This window comes from Gossypium raimondii, chromosome 5 (genome assembly GCF_025698545.1).
Source record: "Gossypium raimondii isolate GPD5lz chromosome 5, ASM2569854v1, whole genome shotgun sequence".
NCBI lineage: Eukaryota > Viridiplantae > Streptophyta > Magnoliopsida > Malvales > Malvaceae > Gossypium > Gossypium raimondii.
In genome coordinates this window covers 25,332,697-25,355,540 of record NC_068569.1, presented here as the reverse complement: position 1 = coordinate 25,355,540, position 22,844 = coordinate 25,332,697, and the positions used below count along the sequence as shown (strand labels likewise).

The 22,844-nt window shown below is 32.7% G+C and overlaps 2 protein-coding genes across 3 annotated transcripts; one reads left to right on the top strand and one right to left on the bottom strand.

Moving 5' to 3' along the window:
• Positions 1–11,307: 11,307 nt before the first annotated feature.
• Positions 11,308–13,091, top strand: LOC105770368 (uncharacterized). 2 transcript variants are annotated; one of them, XR_008196365.1, is made up of 4 exons: positions 11,308–11,649; positions 11,739–11,879; positions 12,389–12,578; positions 12,731–13,091. XR_008196365.1 is itself a non-coding variant. In XM_052631729.1 (3 exons), the coding sequence occupies exons 1-3, from the start codon at positions 11,333–11,335 to the stop codon at positions 12,429–12,431; spliced, it is 501 nt and encodes a 166-aa protein (XP_052487689.1). In that variant the 5' UTR covers positions 11,308–11,332; the 3' UTR covers positions 12,432–13,091. The 2 variants fall into 2 exon arrangements, 1 of the variants encoding a protein (XP_052487689.1); XM_052631729.1 differs by having other exon boundaries at positions 12,389–13,091.
• Positions 13,092–20,086: 6,995 nt separating this feature from the next.
• LOC105770366 (glucuronoxylan 4-O-methyltransferase 3) lies at positions 20,087–21,357 on the bottom strand. Its single transcript, XM_012591534.2, has one exon. The coding sequence runs from the start codon at positions 21,257–21,259 to the stop codon at positions 20,366–20,368; it is 894 nt and encodes a 297-aa protein (XP_012446988.1). The 5' UTR covers positions 21,260–21,357; the 3' UTR covers positions 20,087–20,365.
• Positions 21,358–22,844: the final 1,487 nt, after the last annotated feature.

Below are 22,844 nucleotides of genomic sequence, written 5' to 3'. Positions count from 1 at the left end.
AAGATTGCATATATATATATAAGATTGCATATCCTCAAAAATTATGTTTCCATATGTGAGCCCGGGCTAAAATTGGGTATTACAACTGCCCCTCTTTGCTCGTTGTCGTGTAACAGGAACGGAACAAAGACTTTAAAAATGTCCAATTTTGGCCGGTCTTGCTGGAACATGAAACTCTTCTTCTTCAAGTAGCCTCATTCCTTCCTACTGCATCTTCAGAAGTATAGGAGCTAGTGCTTCAATCTATTCCATTGCAACTGCAGGGAGATAAGACTTACAATCTTCAACCTATTCCACTGCTGACCGGGAGATAGGATTATCGACTTCAATGTACTCCATTGTGTGACAGGAGGTAAAATCCACCATCTTTGATCTACTCCACTCTCGCTTAGGAGATAAGATCTCAAACCTTCAATCTATTCCACTGTTGCCTAGGGAAGTAGAATTACTAGCTTCAACGTACTCCACTGTAACCACAGGGAGGTAAAATCTGCCATCTTCGATCTGCTCCACTACTTCTTAGGGAGATAAGATCTGAAATCTTCAATCTATTCCATTGTTGCGGAGAAGTAGAATTATCGGCTTCAATGTACTCCACTATAACCACGGGAGGTAAAATCGCCATCTTGATCGCTCCACTCTCGCTTAGGGAGATAAGATCTGAAATCTTCAATCTATTCCACTGTTGTCCAGGGAAGTAGAATTACTGGCTTTAATGTAATCCACTATAACCACAGGGAGGTAAAATCCGCCATCTTCAATCTGCTCCACTACTGCTTAGGGAGCTAAGATCAGTTTTAACCCACTCCACTGCAACTTTAGGGAGATAGGATTATTGGCTTTAATCTGCTCCACTGCAACTTCAGAGAGATAAGATTCGCCATCTTGGGTCTGCCTCACTGCAACTTCAGAAGGATAAGACTTGTTTACTTAGTCTGCTCCACTGCAACTTCAGGGAGATAAGACCAGATGTGATCTGCTTTCTGCAACTTTAGAGAGATAAGATCGGCTTTAATCCGCTCCACTGCAACTTTAGGGAGATAGGATCATTGGCTTTAATCTGCTCCACTGCAACTTCAGGGAGATAAGATTTGCCATCTTCAATTTGTTTAACTGCAATGTCGAGGACGAGATTCGCCGTCGTAGCTTCAATCTGATCCACTGCACTGCCAAAGAAATAAGATTCGCCATTGCGGCTTCAACCTTTTTAATTGCAATGTTAGGGAAACAAGATTTACCGTCGTAGCTTCAATCTGTTCCACTATACTGCCAGAGAAGTAAGATTTACCGTCGTGGTTTCAATCTACTTCACTGTGATTCCAAAGAGATAGGATTTGCTGCCCACAGCTTTAATCTGCTCCGCCTCAGCTAATCCAAGCCTTATCGCCAGAGAGATAAGATTCACCATCGTGGCTTCAATCTGCTCCGCTACAATGCCAGGGAAATAAGATTCGCCGTTGTGGCTTCAATCTTTTTCATTGCAACGTCAAGGCGATAAGAGTGATGTCTTCGATCTGCTTCACTACCAGTACAGGAAGGCAAGATCTATTATTTTCAACTCGCTCCACCGCAACCTGTGGAGGCAAGGCTTTGTGATTTCACCGATCATTTTCTAGGAACATGACCGTATAATGAACCTAATTATGCCTAATGATTAGGATGACATGATCAAAATGAATCAAATGCTCCTAACTAGACATGTGTGAATTTTGCATGAATGTAAAATTTATTTTTTCGAGAACGATCCCTTTTAGGTTGTCATTACTCGAAGTTTATTAAGGCTTTGTGACTGACGTGCTACAACGCCTTCTTGCTTCACTGGCTTTTCTGAAGAAACATTTAGCCAGGCTGCCCCCCACTGTGAACCTTCAAGTTTAATCCATTGGGATGCAAAATTTGTACCCTCTTTCTTCTACTGTGACCCAAGGGTAAAAATATCTGGCCTTTTCTCAATCCTCTGCTATCACAATTCGAAGATACAGAATGCGAAACTCTTTGTTTTCCTACACCATTCCTAGGGTGTCATATCAAATGATCACGCACAAATGAAGGATTCTCTTCTCCAAGGAAACCCCTTCTTATTGTTTGATGATTTAAACTTTGTCACCCACCTGACATCCTGTCATTTTGTTTGATCAATGTTTTTGACCACAAAATCTAAAGAGATAGTCTTCATTTAGACTCTTCCTTCTCAGATTTCCAACATTTAAACTTGGTGCGTTCTAAACAATAGTCATGTTTCAGGCTCCTGTATTATTTAGAAACTTCTAGAGTAATATGCAAAACTTCCTTCGTGAAAGTTTTATTAGTCTATTAATCATTATTCTAATGCAACATGCTTGCAAAAAGGGTATAACAATGGATGAGAATACAATTGGTTCTGAGCATAGCTCGAAAGGAATAAATTATCAAAAATAGTAAACAAGGATAGCAAAGAAATTGATTGGGAATGTGTATCTTGGAAAAGAATGAAGTATTCCAAGAATAACAAATTCAGTATGAATATTGGGTGCCCCAGATATCGCAGCTTGAACTTCTCTGTACAAACTTTTTAAAGATCCTTCTAAGTTTGACATGTGTTTAGGAGATCCACAGTACTCTGCCAATGCCCCAAGATGTTGCCTACCTTTTCCTGATAATTCAGGTATAACAAGATCACCACATGCCCCATCTGGTCAAAATTTGAACTGCTCTGATTACCTCTTGCCCCATTCTAATCAATATTTGAGCCGCCCTTTTCAGGTTTTCAACTCAAATCCCCTTTGGTCTCAAGGCGCCCTTTGCGGGTTTTCACCTTGGCCTCTCCATTTTCTTTCTTCTTTTCTTTTTTCTTTTTGAAATAATTTTGATTGAATCTGAACTCATAGGATTAGGCACGTCCTTGTTATCCCTTCTGATCAAAATCAACACTTTTTCAGATAAGGCCTTCAACATAAAGCCCTTCCCATCTTGGATAAAATTCTTTTTGTATGGGAAAGATCACCTTCAATACCAGGTCCCTCTCAAGGAGTTCTCTAGGGCGAACCTTTTTTTGTAAGCTCGCATCATTTTCTTTTGGCGCATTTGACCATGATGGATAACTTTGAACATTCCTCTTTAATTAGATCTAAAAACTCAGAGTGACAGAATCTTATCTTCAATAGGCAAAACCACGATGGGCCCAAGAAAAAGTCATTGCCCCAGCAGAGTAGTTTTTTTTTTGCCATCTTTTCTTTGGGCAATATGGCATTAATCGTGAACAGACTGTAAACTTTTGATATTGTGCTATTGTTCAAATTTAGTACATTGTCAGATATGATCCTTTTGGCGTTCCATATGATTCTTCAAGAATTGACATACGAAACAGCTTCCACACATTTAGTAAAGTAATTGACGATCACAAAGATGAATTGATGACCATCAGACTCTTTTGGCGAGATCGACCAAATGACCTCCATGCCCCACATAAGGAGAAGTCATGTACCCTGATAATTCTTTGTAGGGTGAGATCCATTTTCCGACTTGTTCTACCATCCTTAATAGGTCCAGAAATAGGCTACCATCTATGACATCTTGAAAGTTATGAGATCCCTCTAAACACATGTCTCGCTCAGAAGGAGATTACGAGTCGATGAGACGTCACTCATGTCATTGATATCTGAGGACCCATAGTAATTGCAAAAGAATATACAAAAGAATGTGTGAATTTACGAATGATTATTTATACAATATAATTATGAACGAAAGAATGATGTGGAAGAAAATCCAAAAGAATGAAAGAATAATTACTCGCAAAGAATGAAAAAATATTGGCTTCGAATGCAAAGATGTATGTTATTAGAATAATGATGTTCAGACATTAGCCTATTTCACAAAGGAATTCCTATCGTTTTTAGGCTAAAAGCAACAAGAATGTTCTGAACATTACTCTGAACAAGCTCTAAAGACTACAGAGATTTCTTCCGCAATCCAATTACTTAGAACACTCCCAAATTTTATAAGGGCAGACATCTAACAAGGTCCCTTTTCAATTGTGTCTCCGTATGTGAACACTTCTCAACACCTCTTCATATATTGCATCCATACCATTATCAATCATGATTGGGTAGCGAATTTCCTGCATTAGATGAGTCATCCAACTTGACAATACCCATGTTGATGAATTTTTCAACTAGCTTTTTGAAGGCAATGCAATTCTCTATTGAGTGCCCCGTAATTCCCGCATGATAATCGCATTGTACACCTGTGTCGTACCATTTGGGATACGGGGGCTGTGGAGGTTTCACATATAAAGGAGCAACAACATGCGCATTGAATAAGCTTTGATACAGCTCCTTGTACGACATTGAAATTGGCGTGAACTGGAGCTTTTCAGTACCTGGCTTCACATATGATTCTTGCTTTAAAGGAACCTGATGGCTGGTGGTTTCTGTCTTTAATCGGCCCACAGCGATTGGTCTTGAGTGACCCTTGTTATATCTGCCTTCATTTTTCCCCTTATTCCCTTTCTTCCTTGAGGCTTTTATAGTATCTGGGTGCTCTACATTCACCTGTTTTATTTCTGATGAATTGTCCAGAGCAACAGGATCGGATTTTGAGCTTGTCAGGCGATATACTCTGTCGATATACCAGTCAGATATTGTCGGGATCTGATAGTAAAGAGTGCCTCTTGTGGATATGCGTCTGGTTGGGCCTGGACACTTATCAAGGTAAAATCTGGAGAATATATAGGGTCATCATTATCATCCCCAAAGTGAGCCATTGGGCTTTTCCCTTTACCCAATAACTGGGTTAGCTGGCTCATATTTATTTGGAATTCTAGCATCTGATTCCTCATTTCTTGTTGCAATTCAGTCAATTGCTCTTGCATCTGTATTTGCATTTGCTTTATTCTCTCCAATCTTTGGTCCATGCCTCCTGACTTTGCTCGGGTACTATAACGGTATTCGGTTGATTGGTTGGTTTCCAGATTAACTGAGGAATGATGTAAATTAATTAGAATATTTTAATGTTTTTAAATGCATATGAAGTAATGCAATGCATGAATGCAAAAAGACGTCAATTTTGATTCAATTCCATATAAGAAAACCTTACTAGAAAGCAAATTTCTTTACATAAAGCGAATTACAAATAAGACTTTGCCCTAGTACCCAGAACTCTGATCTTCCTAAGTAACAAAACTAATTCTTGCCCTCGATCCGATTCTAATTCATACTTCATACTCAGCATGTCAGCATGTACTGCTAAAATCTGTACGTAATCAGCTACTTCTCGAATCTAGACCACAGCTTCCTTCATAAGATGATCTCTGCTCCTAACTTGACTCTGAAAGTGGTGGAGCAGTTCATTATTACTACTTTCGTTTGCGTTCAAGTGCTTGATCTGGATCTCACAATTTTGCAGCACTGTTTCTAGCTCTTCCAAGGAATGCACTTGCTGTCCCTCTTTTGCTTAACTCGTGCAGCGACCCACTACTCACTCATCCCTATTATACCTATCAGCTTCTTTGAAAAGGTTAGCATATTTACCGCTCTCGAGTAAACTCTATCCACTTGAAACTTTGAACATCGGAGTAAAGCCACATATTTTTCTATCATAGGTACCAAATCGATATTCCCAAACGTGAAGCAACTGTAAGCAGGATTCCAAAATTGGGCGAGGGCTCGAAACAAATGTTTGTCTACCTTCACATCAAGCAAATAAGGCAAGTCCCCATAATTGTCGTAAAATAACTGCCTAGCCTCATTATTCCATTGATTCCAAATTTCTTTCAACTCCTGCAAATTGTTTTGAGTTACACTGATGCGAGTAAAATCCCATAATTCCGATACATACCCATCGGCCAGGCTATCACCCTTTTCTTGCTGCGTTGTTTCAGACCAAGTTCGGACAGCCGCATTATCCTCCACTTTATCAAGAAACCCTTTTTCCATGTCAAGCTTTCTATCTAGCAACCAAATCTGAACTAACGCCTTTTATGATGAAATGAAATGCCATGTCATGCAAACAAAATAAAACACAAAAGGTCAGTGTCATATAATAATATAAAATATAATCAAGAAACAGTAAAACACCTAATCGGATGTCTACTAGGGTTCAGTATAGTTCTACCTAGGGTGGATTCCTAAGGTTCATTATATGAAGTTTGGCTTCTAGGGTAAAGGTACCCGAACTAGCAGATTCCTCCATCCTCACCCATTATAGGCTCATATGGATCGAGTTTGGTTCAGGGGAATACATTTCCCTATAGCTGCACGGAGATGAAAATCTCACGAAGACATAGGTACGAATGTATCCCGGAAGCAGTCCACTACCCTATACGGAGGTGAAAACCTCACGAAGGCATAGCTTCTCACTTCCACTTAAAAGGGTAAAAGTGTTGAACTCATGAAATGTATAATGCAAACAATATTTAAGTAATAAGATAATGAATGCGAAAGGATGTTATGATTTTTAAAAAAAAATATTTTTCTCGACCGTAAGACAAAAATTAATCAACTTTGTGGCTCGACTCTCTTCTTTTTTTAAAAAAATTTCCTCAGCGGAGTCGCCAAGCTGTCGAAACCATCTTTTGAAAAACAAAAATGTTTTAGGTTGTCGAGTTTTTAAAAAATTAAAATTGGGAGTCGCCACCAATCTTTATTAGGGTGTGATTGGATCACCTAAAAAAATGGCTTTGGTCTACGAGTTTTAGAAAAACGGATCCGGGAGTCAGTTACGTATGAGGAAGGATTAGCACCCTCGTAACGCCCAAAATTGGTACCTAGTTAATTAATTAGTGTCTTAAGGTCGAGAATTTGGAAAAAGCGTAATCTTTAGCAAAACTTAAAAGGCTACATATTAAGACCCTTATTATTTCAGAGAAAGAAGATACCACACCCAATGCGTTAGAGCACAGCATTCTAATTTTCCCCCAAAAATGAATTGGGCCAAAATACTTGTACAATAAAACTTTAAAGGAACATCCACTTATCCAAGATTTAAGAAATCACACCCAATACTTTAGGGCACGATTCCTTTAGAATCCCAAACTCGAAATATTTCCTTTACTTTAAAAGAACATCCGCTTATCCAAGATTTAAGAAATCACACCCAATACGTTAGAGCACGATTCCTTTAGAATCCCAAACTCGGAATATTTCTTTTACAATTTTTAAAAATCTTCATTTCGAGAAATCAATGCGTCACATCCAATACGTTAGGACATAACGTGTTGAATTCCCAATAATGAGCTCTTATTTTGATTAAAAGAATATCCATTTTAAAAAAGTATGATTTTTTAAAAAAAAATCGAGTAAAAAATGTAATGTTGTGCTAGATTAGATATATAATGCAATAATAAATACTACGATAGCATAGAAATAATGCAAATATATGAACAAATAAATAAAATAATGGCCGCAAAATATCAAATAAATGGACATGATAAAAACATGTAAACCTAAATTAATAGACAGATGATTGAAATAAACAAAAAATATACATGTACCCATGAAAATATATAAGTTTAAAATAATTAAAATAATATCAAAATTAATAAAACATGTGTCTAAAAGTATACAAAAAATATATTAGTTTTAAGGTATAAATACATACAAAAGAAACATATTTGTATATATACATATAATAATAACAATAATTTTATAAAAAATTATTAGAAATACTTATTTTAAGAAAATATGGAAAAAGGACTAAATTGGGTAGCAAGTAAAAACAGGGTGAATCATAAATAAATAAAGTCGGAGGACCAAATTGAACGCTTCGAATTACATAGAGGTTTGGAAGGGCAATTTTCCTTCTCCTCTAAAACGGTGTCGTTCAAGAAGGGTTAAATTGAAATTAAAATAAATTAAAGAGTGAATTTAAAAAATAAAAAACCTAATTATAAAGACATTTAAAGGCGGAGGGCTAAATAAAAAATAAATAAAATTCACAGTGGTATCACCTTCTCCTTTTTAAAATCGTAAATAAGTAAAAAAATAATCGAAAGAAAAAATAGTAAGCCACCTTTAAAAAGCGCCAATCGTTCTTTTTATTCCTCCTCCTCTTTCTCCCCTCTTTTTTTACAATGAAGGAGAGGCCTCTATTTATAGTTGAGCCTCCCAAATCCAATCTGCAGATCAATTACATCAACGGTGAGATTAAAGGGTATCTACAAATTAAATCTCTAAGATTACAAAATCATATATTCTAAGATTGCATATCATATCTAAGATTATATATCATATCTAAGATTGCATATCATATCTAAGATTGCATATAATATCTAAGATTGCATATCCTCAAAAATTATGTTTCCATATGTGAGCCCGGGCTAAAATTGGGTATTACATCCTTAAAATTCAAAAAATAAAAAATAAAATGATTTTAAAAATATAAAAAAATTCAAAGATTCATTGTTATCTAAATTGGACTAGACCAGCCAATCGGATTGGGAACCGATTGGGGTATTGGTCCGACGCGAGGTAAAAAACCGATTGGCCCATTAACCAATACGAACTGATTGAACCAAAATAAAAAATTGGTTGATCCGATAGTTGAATTGATTTCGAACTAGTCTGACCAACTGGTTCCCAGAACGTCTAGTTCAAAACAAATAAATTATTAAAAAATCAAAAATAAAAATTATAAAAATCTACCCAGCCGTTAGTTCAACTGGTTTTATAATTTCGTTCAACCAATTTGTATCAGTTCATGGGTTAAGCAGCTTTTTTTACCTCTCATCAGATCGATATATCAGTTGGTTCTTGATCCAATCAGTCTAGTCTGAATTAGATAACATTGAATTTTAGATTTTTTTATATTTAAAAAGTGTTTTTATTTTTAGTTTTGAATTTTGGTGAGTTTTATTTTATTTTTAAATATGTTTTTCCTAAAATCAGAATTTTAAATTTTTTTGCTTTTTAAAAGATGGATGTACTCTTCAAGGGTATGAACCAAATTGACAAAAAAAATTGTAAATATTGAGAGCTAAAAAAGTTTAAAAATTTTAAAGATGGAGAAGAGAAAATCTAGTTCTAGATTACGCAGTACTTTTACATATTTCAACAATAAACACTTTCCTTTTACATCTAATTGTTTTTTTCTCTCAATCTGCAAATTAGTTCGCTGAACATGGAAGGTAAATCCAAAATTACTAACCCTTCACTCACTATATAAACTTGAATATGCAGCCTCTTGTTTTCACATCAATTCAGTTTTGAAGTTGTTTAAACAACAACATTGCCTCTTTAAGGCATAGGCATAGACACTCTCCTTTTTTCTCCATTGGTGAACAATTTGAGCAAAGCAGTTTTTAGTTTATTGTAGTTTAAGTAATTAAGTTTGGTCTTGTTTTACATTGGTTTTTTGCTCTTGTTATTCAATAACATTTTTTAATATCAGGAAATCAATGGCAACGACTTTACCTTCAAGCGATCAAGCACCGGGCCAGGATAACTGGGACAATGGAGGACTAGAACACAAGCGACAACTACTTACTGAAATTGTTTTGAGGAACATGATGATAACTCTTGTAGTTGATGGCATCATGACGCGTCGGGTTTTGGTGCAGGGGCTTCTTCGTTCTTATGGGGTTCAAACTTTAGGTGTCGACAACGGCAGAGATGCAGTTGACCTCATTGCATTCGGTGTCAAATTCGATCTCATCATCATCGAAAAAATTCTTCCTGTCCTGAATGACCTTGATGTAACCTTACTTATAAAAAAAAAAAAAAAACAAGTGTTTCATATTTTGTGTAGAATCAACATGTGTGATAATCTATTTTATTATTATTATTAATGGGCAAGTAACAAGGCAGATTCGTGAAATAGGGGTGCGTTGTAAGATGCTGGGGGTCACAGCTTGCTCGGGAGAAAATGAAAGGCAGGCATTTCTGGCAGCTGGTGTTGATGTGTTCATTGAGAAACCTTTGGATCCTGAGCATCTGGTTCCCATCCTGAGGGAACTCGACTGGCAGTGAGTGAAGATCCATTTTGGAACACAAAACTGAGGACTTTCCTATTGTAGTTGTTGTTGGCTTCCAGCTTTGATATTTCTTTCTCGTTGTTTTTCATGTTATTAGCTTTGAACAATAATGATGTTTTTAGTTTGGTGATGTTTTTTAATAGGCTTTAGGTTGCTTGTCTAGTTTGGTCCTTTGATAATGTATTGGTAATGCCATGAATAAGATTGTCCTCTTTTATTAAAGCCTTTCATTTTACTCCAAATATCTCTCCATTTACCCCATGTTTTTGTTTACTTATATATTATACATAACTGTAAATAAATCTTCATTCAACTCAGATTTTTTTCTGTTTTAAGCTTGAAATGTCATCAAATGAAAGGTCCAAGTATTGAATTTCCTATATTAGTTGATTCAATCCGATAAAAATTGTTAATAATTTTAAAAAGAATTTTCAAAAGATTATTCTGAAATATAAAAGTGAGAAAAAAAAAGACTTCCTTCTCTTTTTTTGTATGAGATCTTTTAGTATCTCATAATCACATTGTTACGCCTTGCTAGAATCCTCCGAGCAATCACAGACTAGGTAACTCCTCACAATGGCTCTTCTCAACTGACTACTTGCCAAAGAGATAGTCCATTCATTGGTTGTATTATAGAATTAGGTTGGACCATCTAAGATTCAAGCGGGATCACGAGTCATCATAGCACCAACCTACCACGCTTGGAAGTGTTTGGTTACTAATTTTTTATTTTTGACTCACTAATATCAAATTGCCACATGGCACCTTAAAACAAAATATGCTTTGTATATAAGGTTAGCAACTCGAGAAGTGGAGGATACAACCTTCTTCTCTCACCAAACTCAGATTCCCTCTTATCTCTATCTTTATATCTCCAATCACCATACACACGACTCTATCCTAAATAGGGTGAATTTACCATGTTAACCACCTTCTCATTCTTTTGTGAACATAAATTAAATTTTGATATTAAATGGAAGCCAACACTATCCCAAGTGTACTACAAGTAATAACACAATATAATTTCTAAAATTTTACATTATGGTTAAATCCCCAAAAAAAAATTACAGATTTTAAATGAATTTCTACCTTGTGATTTCCTAAACATTTTCTTTTGAATGAATGATTTCATAAACGAAAACAAGTATACTTAAATTCCTTTATCTTGATTTTTTTCTTATTCTTCTCTATTATTTAATTGTGATTATTTTAAAACAAAAACTTACTTATTTCGACAAAAGATTCATAAGATTAAGTAATTCAGTTCAATATAAAATGTCCCAAGTGTACTGTATGTTGCTGTAGCGATTTATTGCTTTTTCTTTTTCATCTAGGATTGTATTATTTGTGATTCAAAATAACTGAGAGCTTATAATAGAGTCTTTAATGGGAAGTGAAGAAGCTAAAGATCCATTGAAAGGGGTTGATTGGAAAGCAATTGGTAGTGAGTTGCAGAAGGACCCCACTGCCAGTAATAAACCTGTTATAAAGAAACGACTTCCTAAGAAGATTAGACAAATTCCGGACTGTTATTTCCTTCCTCGAATGCCCACGCCTTCCACTATTGCCTTCTATGGAGCCTACGTTGCGGGTGGAATCGGTGCTGGGATGCTGCTGGAAGTCTGGATAAACAACAAGATTAAAGGTGTCAGATCAAGGATGAGGCTTGCTAGTCTGACAAGGAATACTGCGCAGCAACAAAGGTATATGACTCACTACAAAAATTCTAAATTTCCTAATATCCTTTTTCATTGTTAATAAGCAAATTGCTTTGTTTAATTGTTTGTGGCAGAATTGGTATTGCCTTTCAAAGACAGAAGCAGAGAGTGAGGCTTTTGAGTTTGCAAAAAAGTCTGGGCTTGATGTTGTTACTGTTTGTCGTACTGTCATATTGGGGCCACTTCTGCAGTGCACCATCAATGCTAGTAGCAAGGTTCTCTTTAAACTTTGAAAAGCTGGTCTCAAGTCCTACTTATCCTTCTGCACTAGTACTCCAACCTGAGAGCTAGGTGCTTGGCTTTGTGCAACGGGTTTGCATGAGCTCAATGTCAATGATACTTCTTGTGGTTTTAGATTCAAGCAATTCATGACCTCGAAATTTCTTCTACTGAAATTATTTGATATTCTAGATTGGTACTCTGCTACTTCTTCAGGCATAGATTCATTAAGCCCTTGTGGCCTTGCAATTTATAAAATAGTATCTTTGAGCTTAATTGACTTGGCTTATCAGATTTTAATCTTAAACTTGTGGTAGTGGATTGGAGTCCATTGTTGCTAGAGCCAGGATATTATTCTACTTTTCTTGTCTTCCAACCATGGTCTTTCAGTAGAAGTTACGAGGAAAATATGGTTTAAAGTGAAAGACATGATAGCTTTTCTTGTGGCATTCTTTTCTATTATGAATCTGTTTGGTTTACACCATTGCAATGCGTTGATGTGCAGAGGGATACTACTCTCTGGAAAACAAAATTCGAAAGATAGTTGATGTGCGCGATGTAGATGGGGCACTGCTTCTGGTGTATGAGAAGCAAGAGGCTGAAGGAAGGTACATATGCACAGCTCACACGATCAAGGCACGTGATCTTGTTGATAAGTTGAGAAGTATGTTTCCTCAATACAATTATCCTAAAAGGTACGTCTCTTGCTGCAGCGGAATATGTAGCATCTTCTAGTCTAACCCTTTAGGAATTTGTATGTTACTTCATCATCATTATTATACATGGCTTGGGATTTTTCATGTATGATTTTCTTCTTTGTGATCCTCAATCACTTGTGCAATGGTAGCTTTAATGAGGGAGGGGAGGAAGATACGATTAGTTCAGAGAAATTACAAAGGCAGGGGTGGAGTTATCGGCCATTGGAAGAAACTCTTGTGGATTAATATATAAAACAGCCTTTTGGTTGTGATTTTAATTTCTGTTCGCTATGTGCTCTAGTTTCCTCCTGGTCGCATGAAAGTCCCTACTTGTTGTGTTCAACAGTTTCAAAACAATAATGTCATACAACTTGCATTTCTTTCATGCTAAACATAGCGACTAAACAGAGAGATGTTTGCATGTTTATGAATAGAACTATTCTTATTTTTGAAAGGTTGGGTAATGTTTTGTGAATGAACAAAAACCATAAAATCCTCACATTCTATCAATTGTGGTTTAGACCAGTGTGCAGCTTTTGGTTTGATATCGTATTCTTGGAATTGAATTGGTGTTTTGCTTACTGAAATGAAGGAACCAGGGATATTGAAACACTTATAATACTAATTTATCAAAATTTCATGCCTCATGTATTGTTTGATATGCAAATAACCTATATATTACGTCGCAAGGACCAAGGATCTTTACACTCAGAAAGTTCAAAACTATTTTCCAGACAATTTTTTTTCATATAATATTCTTGGGTTAAAATGCAAATTCATAACCGTCCTATTGGTGAGTATTGAAATTTGCCACTTTATTTTGTTTTGATTAATATTTATCATTATATTTTAAGAATATGATTAAATTTGCCACATAATTATTATATGATTGAATTTTATCACTAAACTTTGAATTTTATTGAATTCTACTCCTAATCTTGATTTTAATAAAATTTTACCAATTAATATTGATTTTGATGATTTGAAAATAAAATTTAACAAGAAAATATTATTTCAAATATTTTATTTTCATAGTTAACAATAAATTAATAAAATATTAAAAGATAATACATCAACATAGAATTTTTATTTAATAAAAGAAAGACTTGAAAATTAAGAATAAAAAGATTAAGTTTACTTTTTGTAAATATGTTTTTATTAATTGTTGATACTATATTAATTTATTATTTTTAATTATTAAATTATAATATTTTTTTATTAAAGTCGTCTTCAAAATATTTTAAATTAAAATTGAATAGTAAAATTCAATCAAAATCAAATTTTAATGGAAAAATTTTATCACACAAAAGTAAAGTGGAAAATTTCAAGATAAAGTGAAAATATAGTGGTAAATTTATCTTTAGTTCAAAAATATAATAGTAAATATCAATCAAAATATAGTATAGTGAAAATTTTCAAATTTAACCTAAAGCGTAGTGGCAAATTTACACATTACCCAATATTTTTTAATTACAAAATCATAAAAAGTAATTAATTTCAAATTTATTTAATATAATTATAGACAAGAAATTTTCGGACCAATTATAAAGCATCACATGTCAAGCCAAAATTACTGTGGATCAAAGTCAAAATTACCATGGTAAAAATGATGACATCATATAGGTGTCATAATTATTTTTCTAATTAATTTAAATTAATTAAGAGGTAAGTATTAAAATTATATATTAACACTAATTAAAAATAAAATAATTAAGTGATAATATTAAATTATTATTTTATCTCTAATTAATTAAATAATAAATAAAATAGTTTGAATTATTGTAGAACAATCAAATGAAGTAGATAAGTTTTAAAGGAACTCTTGTATTTGTGTAATTGACACCATTTAAAAAAGATCATCCCAAGTCATTGTAAACATACACAAATTCAAGAAGCTCAAAAAATCTCTATAGAATTCTTTGAAGAAGCTAAAGAACTCAAACAAATTTGAAAATATGGTGTCATTGCCTCGAGACATAAGGTCAATAACTCGAGACATGGTCTCATTGTCTCGAAACATGAAACTTCAAACCTAAAATTCGAAAACATAGTGAGGCATGTCTCGAAATTTGTAACCTAACTTCGTCTTTGACCCCAAATTGTTGTATGTGGACCCATTTAAGTTCATTTATGTTCGTTTAACACTTGTATGATGTTTTAAATGTACGTGACACGCTTTCCTTATTTTTAGCTTTAGTGGTCGATTTTAATGTTTCTTTGAGTTGCTTTGGCAACAAATGTCACATCTTGCAATTGATCGACTTCCAAGTTGGGTATAGGATGTTACAATTCAATCTAGATATCACGGACAAATGGGTAAACTACATAGTCACATTACCACAAAAAAGGTTATGTCATACTACGACTTCCTGCAACTTGAATAGCAATGATGCATTGCTAGATCTCATTCACTATTTATAACATTAGAACTATTTAAATATTATTGTCAATGTTACATGATTTTACATGATCACACCCTATGATTGAAACAATTGGAATACGAAAAAAATAAAAATGTTTAACATGTCTCACAAGTTAAATTAATTATAAATATATTCATATTAATTTATCAGGTTTAAAAATTAAACACAATATTGTGCATATTTGACGTGCATATATATATATATATATATATACATGCATGGAGAGTCCACTTAAAATGATGTGAACTTTGTTTCACATATTTTAAATGGCTAACATCTCCTTTACCCTATTTATTAAATAGGGTATTTAATGAATTTCGATTGAGGAAATTATTTTGGAATTAAAATAAAATGATATAAGATCACGTTGGATATGAATTTCTCAAATTCCGCTACGTGACTTATGTTATTCGGAATCAATTTTAAATAAAAGAATCAATTATTCTCTTCTTTTATTATCTTCGCCCTAAAATATTTTGCTGACACACAAAGGTTTTTCAAGATTCCATAAAAGGTTTAAGAGAATATTTTGATCATGTCTCACAGGATGGATATGGTAGAGACTAGAGCAAAAAGTTGCAATTATTGTTCAACTTTTTGCATCAAGAGCTTCCAACCGGACTTGATTTCATCTACTCAGATTGATTGAAGGTATATTTTTTTCACAAATCATTTATCTCGCACATGAATTCATGATACAAGTTTGTTGAAAATTATTGTTTGCTGCGTTGTTGGTGTCTTAGCTGCCAATAATTTCTATTTATACTATATATAAAGTATATAATTGAATTAGTGTCATGAGTCAAGTAAATTAAAAAATTTAACTTTAGAATAACAACCTAAAAAACTAAGTTCAAGTCCTTTAATTTAAGAGAAACTACAAAATTTATATAACTAGTAACATTATAAGAGTTGCTACTTGTTACCTTAGTAGGGCAATTTTCAACTTTATTGGTAAGAGTTTTTTACCTTACAGGTGAAGTTTTTTTTTTCAAAATTTTGAAGTATTAAATATTTTTTATATTATGATATATAATATATTATTTATATAATAAGATATAAAGATATAAAATATACAATAGTCATGTATATAAATATAATTTTATAACATATAATAAATACACACTAAATTACGTTACATACGATATAAATAAATAAAAATATGTAAAAATATATTTGTTTATATATATAAAAAAACTAATGAGACTTGGGTTGAAATGGTAGGTTTTAAAAATTTTGATGTCTTAAGTTTAAATCTTATCATTTAGATTTAAATTGTTTTCCTTTATAGATTTTATATAGAAAGTCTTAAACTGCGAGTTGATAACTATTTTTTTTCTCATCCTCCGACAACTTTTTTTTGTCACAAATGATACTTAAACTATTTTTTCTCAACTTGGTACTCTAATAATTAAATCGTTAAATTTATTTTAAAAACATGCAAAAGATAAAAATACCCTTATAATATTTTTTAAATGAATGATTTTAAGCCTAATATTCATAACTAAATTAACTAAAACGAAAATTTTAAAATTAATAATGATTGACATCAAAATTAAAAATATTTATAACTTATACCATTTCAAAATTATTTGAACCCATTTAAGTTGTCTAAATGAAAACTAATTTGATTCTAAATAGTACGAACTTAAAGAAACTTATATCAAAATGGCTTGAGTTTGAGATAACATCTCTACTATATTTAAGAGGTTTATTGAGATGCTATCAGCTTGCAACCAAGTCCCACCTCTGTTGAACAATTATCCAAACTCCTTCATTTGATAAAATAATAAATATTATTGTAAGGATATTTTTGTCATTTCAAATCATGTGAAATTTAATGTAACACCCCAAAATCTGACCCAAAAGTTCTAACCGAAATCCGAAGGTCACATTGGCGACCGAAGTGGCTCTAAACAAAATAGTGTTCGTAATTTTAAATTTCTTTTTGGACATTATTTTCATCTTATGTTTAACAAAATCTGATTGAAGTTAAATTTTTGTGTCGCAGTCAATAATTTAGTTAAGATTAAAATAAAACTAAATTGATAATTATTATTTGGGTTGCAAATAATTCAAGTTTTTCTAATAGTTAACTGAAATGTCAAAATCAATGTAATAGCGAAAAATCCATCATTTATTTTTTAATAGAAACCATAAAATATCTCTTGAAAATCGAGTGATTTTTTTAAAGAAGATAGCTAATTGATCAGCTAAAATCCAAGCATGGAACCACAAATTTAGTTCAAAAAAAACCCCAAAGTTTTACGAAAATCCCCAAATCAAAATTCATACTACAATCCATAAAATTTACTTACAATCCGAATAAAATCAGTTTATTAAAACTTATGAAAGACTTTATTAATTCAAACCAAAATGTGTCGTTTTCGAGACCTCCAGTTTGCCGAGTCCAACACCTAAGCTCACGGATTACCTGAAAGGGAAAACTAAGGGTATACTGGACCCTTTCCAACCTTGACACACTATTATTTGGGTTATGGTGGATCCATCCAACCGAACACACCTCAATGTGGTCGTATGCCACTTTTATTACTGCGGATAGACCACTAAAATATAGTAATGCAGTGAAACTGCCGATACGAACTTCTCTTCGAAAACAAATCTCAATCCCAAATGCAGATGCAAACCATATCAAAATGCACACGGATTACAGAATCGGCATACTCGGATCTCGTTTCCATATTAAATAACAATATTTGCAAATCAATTTAGTTTAACAGAAATAGAATCAAACTTACTCGTATACAATTTTCAAATTACAGAACAATAATAAACAAATTCCATACATTGCATCCAAACATTTTTGCATATCAGGTTTAGCATATAGCATTACAATCAACTTGAACGAAAATCATGTAAAGATAGTTTAGAGGTTCATGAAGTAAATAATAATGATTTTGCAAATATTTTAAGGATATTAGAGTTTGATTCAAAGTAACATAATTACATAAACATATATCTCCTTTCAAAAATAAAAATGAACTGCTTCTTTTCCACAAAAAAATAGTTAACTAAATTAAAATGGTGAAAATTCAAAAGGCACAAAGAACCCTAAAGTAACACAACATTTACAAATCTAAGCAAATTAAATAATTGATATTTTACCCATATTCCTTTTAATACTTGCAATGTATCCTATAATTATTTTTTTATAACTATTAATTCCAGACCACAGAAGTAATTTATGCGTACCTTTCGCGCTAAAAATTTAAAATACATCTTTATGTTTTGACAAAATTCTAATTACTACAGCTATACATGTTTTCAGATTATTTTCAAGTTTCTACAATAGATCGGGTAGTAAAAAAACAACACATATTTCACGATAGAAAAAGAGAAAACAAAGCCATCATCAAATCGACCCCTAATTACAGTAGTTTCAGAAACACACCTGATTACGCGATTCCTAGCACCTACGAACGATCAAAACACCCTAAAAAACTAAGCCGATTCGAAACTTGTTGAACGAAGAACTAAAGAACACACGAAATCTTTGATGAGCGATAGTGAATGGTAACCGCGTTGAGACAATGCAAAAGTGGCTAAACCTTAACAACATACAAATAAAAAGAATCAAAGAACATTCAAGACCAACGATGAGGAAGTGAAAAGAGAAATAGAATTGCAAGCAGAGAAATAACAATTCAATTTGCTGTTTGCAATTGAATTTCAAAAACCAACCTGAAAAACTAACTTGCGCATGTGGTGCGAAATAAATCGGAAAATAAAATTAAATAATTAAAACCTAATTCTTTATCCTACTTGAACTTTTAAATCTAGTCTGATGTAAAAGAGTTATTTCTAATAAATTAAAAAATATTATCCGAATAAAAAATAACAAAAATATGAAATAGGGAGACGTGAGAGAAACGTGGAGAATTTTTTAGGGATTTCTTTATTTTCAACAAAATAAATAAAATAAAATAATTAGTTAAAATAACTTTTAACAACAACCAATCAAATATATACATACATATATATTAAAATAATTCACACTAATGTTAATAAGGATTTGAACTTGAGACCTAAAGAAAACTAACACTTAATCACTAGGCTCATCATTAACTGTAAAACGTAGAAATTCACTTAAAAGTCCATCTGAATTACTGACCCTAACCAACCAACCTTAATTCTTCTAACCCCAAATTTCGGGGTGTTACAACTAATCTAATATATATGACATATTATCTATACTATTATTTAAACTCCTGACTAAGTTGGTGTCATGAGTCAATTGGTTACCAACTCAGTTAAAAAAATAAGTAATGTTATTTGAGAGTATTTTAGTCTTTTGGTTTTAAAAATCGATAAAATATACATATGGTGGGATTTAAACCCACACCAATTGAGTTAGTAAACTTTTAATTTACTATTCAACTAAAGCTTTATTTTAATAATTTTATACAATTTAGTTTTATTATGACACTTTATTATCTCCATCAGTTGTATATTAATTATGTATTTGATTGAGTTAGTATCACAAGTTAACTCGACATCGACTCAAGACTGATGACAACACTATGATAAATAATTTAACTTTTTTTCATTTGAATAACATGCATATTTCATGTGTTATTATTAATTAATTCCAAACCATACATTTTATTATTTAAAGTATGTTATTTTTAAACACGCATTTGTGTTCTAAATTTGTGGTTTCCACACGCATACACGTGTGACAGGATTTTTAATATTATATTTAAGAGTCTTGCCGAGTTAATGTCAACCTTCAACCGTGTCCCAACTCAGTTGAGGAATTACCTAAAATCAATCATTTTATAAAATAATAAATATTATTGTGAGGATATTTTTTCATTTCAAATCATGTGAAATCTAAAAAATACATTTAACGAGATTTGAACCTAAAACACCATAATTTTTAATGTATGTATTATTTCAACTAAAATTCATTTAATCCTTAAATTATTTTTTATAAATTTATTTGTTACATTAATTTTTCAGCCATCTAATAAACTTATTTAAATCTAGAAACTTAAATTATTTAAATCCAAATTTTAGTCCTTTGTAGCCGAATATTGATGTTAAAACTAAGATACGGTATGGCAAAAGGTACCCTATTCATCAATTTAATCCTTCAATTTCTTTGTATTCTTTTACATGAACATACCCCCACATCTGTAAATGAAACACTCAACTTGGGAAGATATTAGGGATAACAAAAATGGGGGAAGAAATTGAAGCTTGGGTTTAACTGCTAATATATATGCCTTGATTGGGTTGTGAACTGTAATCAACAAAAGTAGTGAAGATAATGCGTGAATACAAGTAGATGAACAGAACAGAACCAGAGGAGAGCAGCAATGCCTGTAATTGAAGTAATCAAGGACAAAAGGGTCTACCAGAGCGAGCCCTGTGACTGGGAATGGTGAAATGCCTTAGCAATCCTTGTTGCTCCCTCAAATATCCTTCACAAAGAAATGCCTTTGAGAACTTATCTTCCACAACTCTGTTCACATCGTGCACAAACACATCCGTCTCCCCTTCTGCTCTGTTCCTAGCTATCAACCCTGCAGTGTAGATAGCATTCATTCTCCCAGGGGCATCATCGTGGAACCCAGTGGGGGCATCAACCATGATCAGATCCCATTCGATCTCATAAATTTCACTCGGAAACCCTTTGAGAGCAAGTTCACAGTCGGAGGATCTAGGGTCACTCACAACTTTGCATTTCTCTTTCATCCCTGTCTCTAGCAGTGCATCTGCTTGGTGAACTTTCGTGTCGTATTCAACATGGTACGATTCCAAACCGGCAAGCTTTTGCTTCACCTGCTCAATCCATGCCTTGTCTTCTTCCAGGAAGACTGTACGCCCACCGTGATTAAGAGCTGCCCACATCAAGCTGTCATGGCCTAAGCCGAAGACCAAGAAGTTGCAGGGTGCTTTCTTCTCTAACACTCTTGCCGACACCGAGATTTCCTTGAAGGTCTGTTGTGGGGTGATGTTGGTTGTTGCGTAGTGGATGAGGGCATTGGCCAGAGACGGCGGGGCTTTGGTGCATGATGGGGTGAGGGGAAGAGACGGGCAGGCTGTTGTTGAGTTTGCAATGTGGGATTCTGAAATGGAGGATGATGGTGATGGTTCTTGTTGTTGCCTGGTAGAAGAGGTAGTGCTAAAAACCAGGAGGAGGAAAAGAAGAAAGAAAGCAGAGATGAGGATGAGCTTGATGTTGGCGGAAGATTGAGCTGGAGACTGAGGTTTGGAGTTGGACCTCATTGTTGCGGCTTCAATATCTTTTCCCGGTTTAATTTACCCAATATATTGCTTCCTAGGGAGAGTAACGCTGCAACGTGATAATAAGATTAATTTCACAAACCAACTCATGATTGTATTTGATGTTGCGTTGTCAACTAATGCATATAGCAATTCGGTATCTTGTCGGCAAATATTATTATAATTACAATTAATATATTCCATTATTACAATAGCAAGCTAATCAACACATCTACCTACTTGTCTTTATAAAATATAACACTCAAATCTCAAACTTTAAGATTAGCGTCAACCCAACTTCAATCCTCAAATCAAAGCATGTTGATATATGAATTATGAATATAATTAATTTTAAATGTCCATATTTAATAAGTTTAAATTTTAATATGCACAGAAAAATAAAATCAATCAATATATTATTTTACCTTTACCTTTATAAATTATATTATTTTAGCTTCTTCATTTAGTTTTTTAGTCATTAAATTTTTATTTTTATTAAATCACTCCGAAATAGATAAAACATAAACGTTTTTACTTTCATTGATGTGAATATACACATGAATTGTCACGCAGATGACACATCAACATTTAATTAATTTTTAAAAATATTTTTAAAATTTTGAAAATTTAAAAACTAGTTAAATGCAAATGTGTCATCAAGAAAGTTAAAAACGTTAACTTTTCATTCATTTTGGGATGATTGATAAAAAAAACCTCAAATTTAAAAGTTAAAAGAAAAAAATTAAATGAAAGATTAAAATGATTTTTTATAAGATTAGAGGATGAAATAAATAATTATGTTAATAAAATAAGAATAGGATGGTTGGTAGGCTGCTAATGTGGGTGCAATAATGAAGTTAATTTTCCTTAATACTTATATGAAAGTTGTAATGTAGTTGGAATCGTTGGTTAATGGTAGCTTAATCTTTTATAGCAAAATACACTGTAGAAAGAATATATGTGCTGGCTTCTGGATATTGTAGTTGAGTCGAAATGTTGTTGCAATTTGTTTTTTGCTCCTTAAGATTCTTTTTTTTAATTAAGGAATTTGTATTTGGTTAAATATGTCATTAGTCCTTGTATTTTTACAAGATTTGAGATTCAGCCTCTATATTTAAAAATTAAAATTCTAATTCTATTGCTTTTTGAATTTGAAAATAGTAGTTCAATCGTTACTGTTTTGATATTTTTGTTAAAATTATCAATTTAATATACAATTTCATATAAAGTTATCCTAATTAATGTCAAGTTGACAATTTTGACTATACATATATATATTAACAAAGTTAATGATCGAATTAGAATTTTAAATTAAAAAATAAGGCAAAAATATAGGATTAGATCTCAAATTTTATCAAAGTACAACAACTAACAACACATTTTAACTTTTACATTTTATTTTTAAAGTTACAAATTAATTAATAACAACCTATGATTACAAATATTAAATTAAAAATTTGAGTAAAACTAAATAATTAACTCAACTCAACTCAACTCAACTCAACTCAATTAACTAACTCATACATAATTTTCATAGAGATGGGACTCGAAATTTTCCAGCAAGTTTCAAAACCAAATTAAAATGTCC

What these genes read in the sequence shown, in the direction of transcription:
- LOC105770368 (XM_052631729.1), top strand. Translation starts at nt 11,333, where the DNA reads ATGGGAAGTGAAGAAGCTAAAGATCCATTGAAAGGGGTTGATTGGAAA. An exon ending in AATACTGCGCAGCAACAAAG is followed by an intron (nt 11,650 to 11,738) that starts GTATATGACTCA and finishes TGTTTGTGGCAG; the next exon opens with AATTGGTATTGCCTTTCAAA. An exon ending in CCATCAATGCTAGTAGCAAG is followed by an intron (nt 11,880 to 12,388) that starts GTTCTCTTTAAA and finishes GTTGATGTGCAG; the next exon opens with AGGGATACTACTCTCTGGAA.
- LOC105770366 (XM_012591534.2), bottom strand. Translation starts at nt 21,259, where the DNA reads ATGAGGTCCAACTCCAAACCTCAGTCTCCAGCTCAATCTTCCGCCAAC.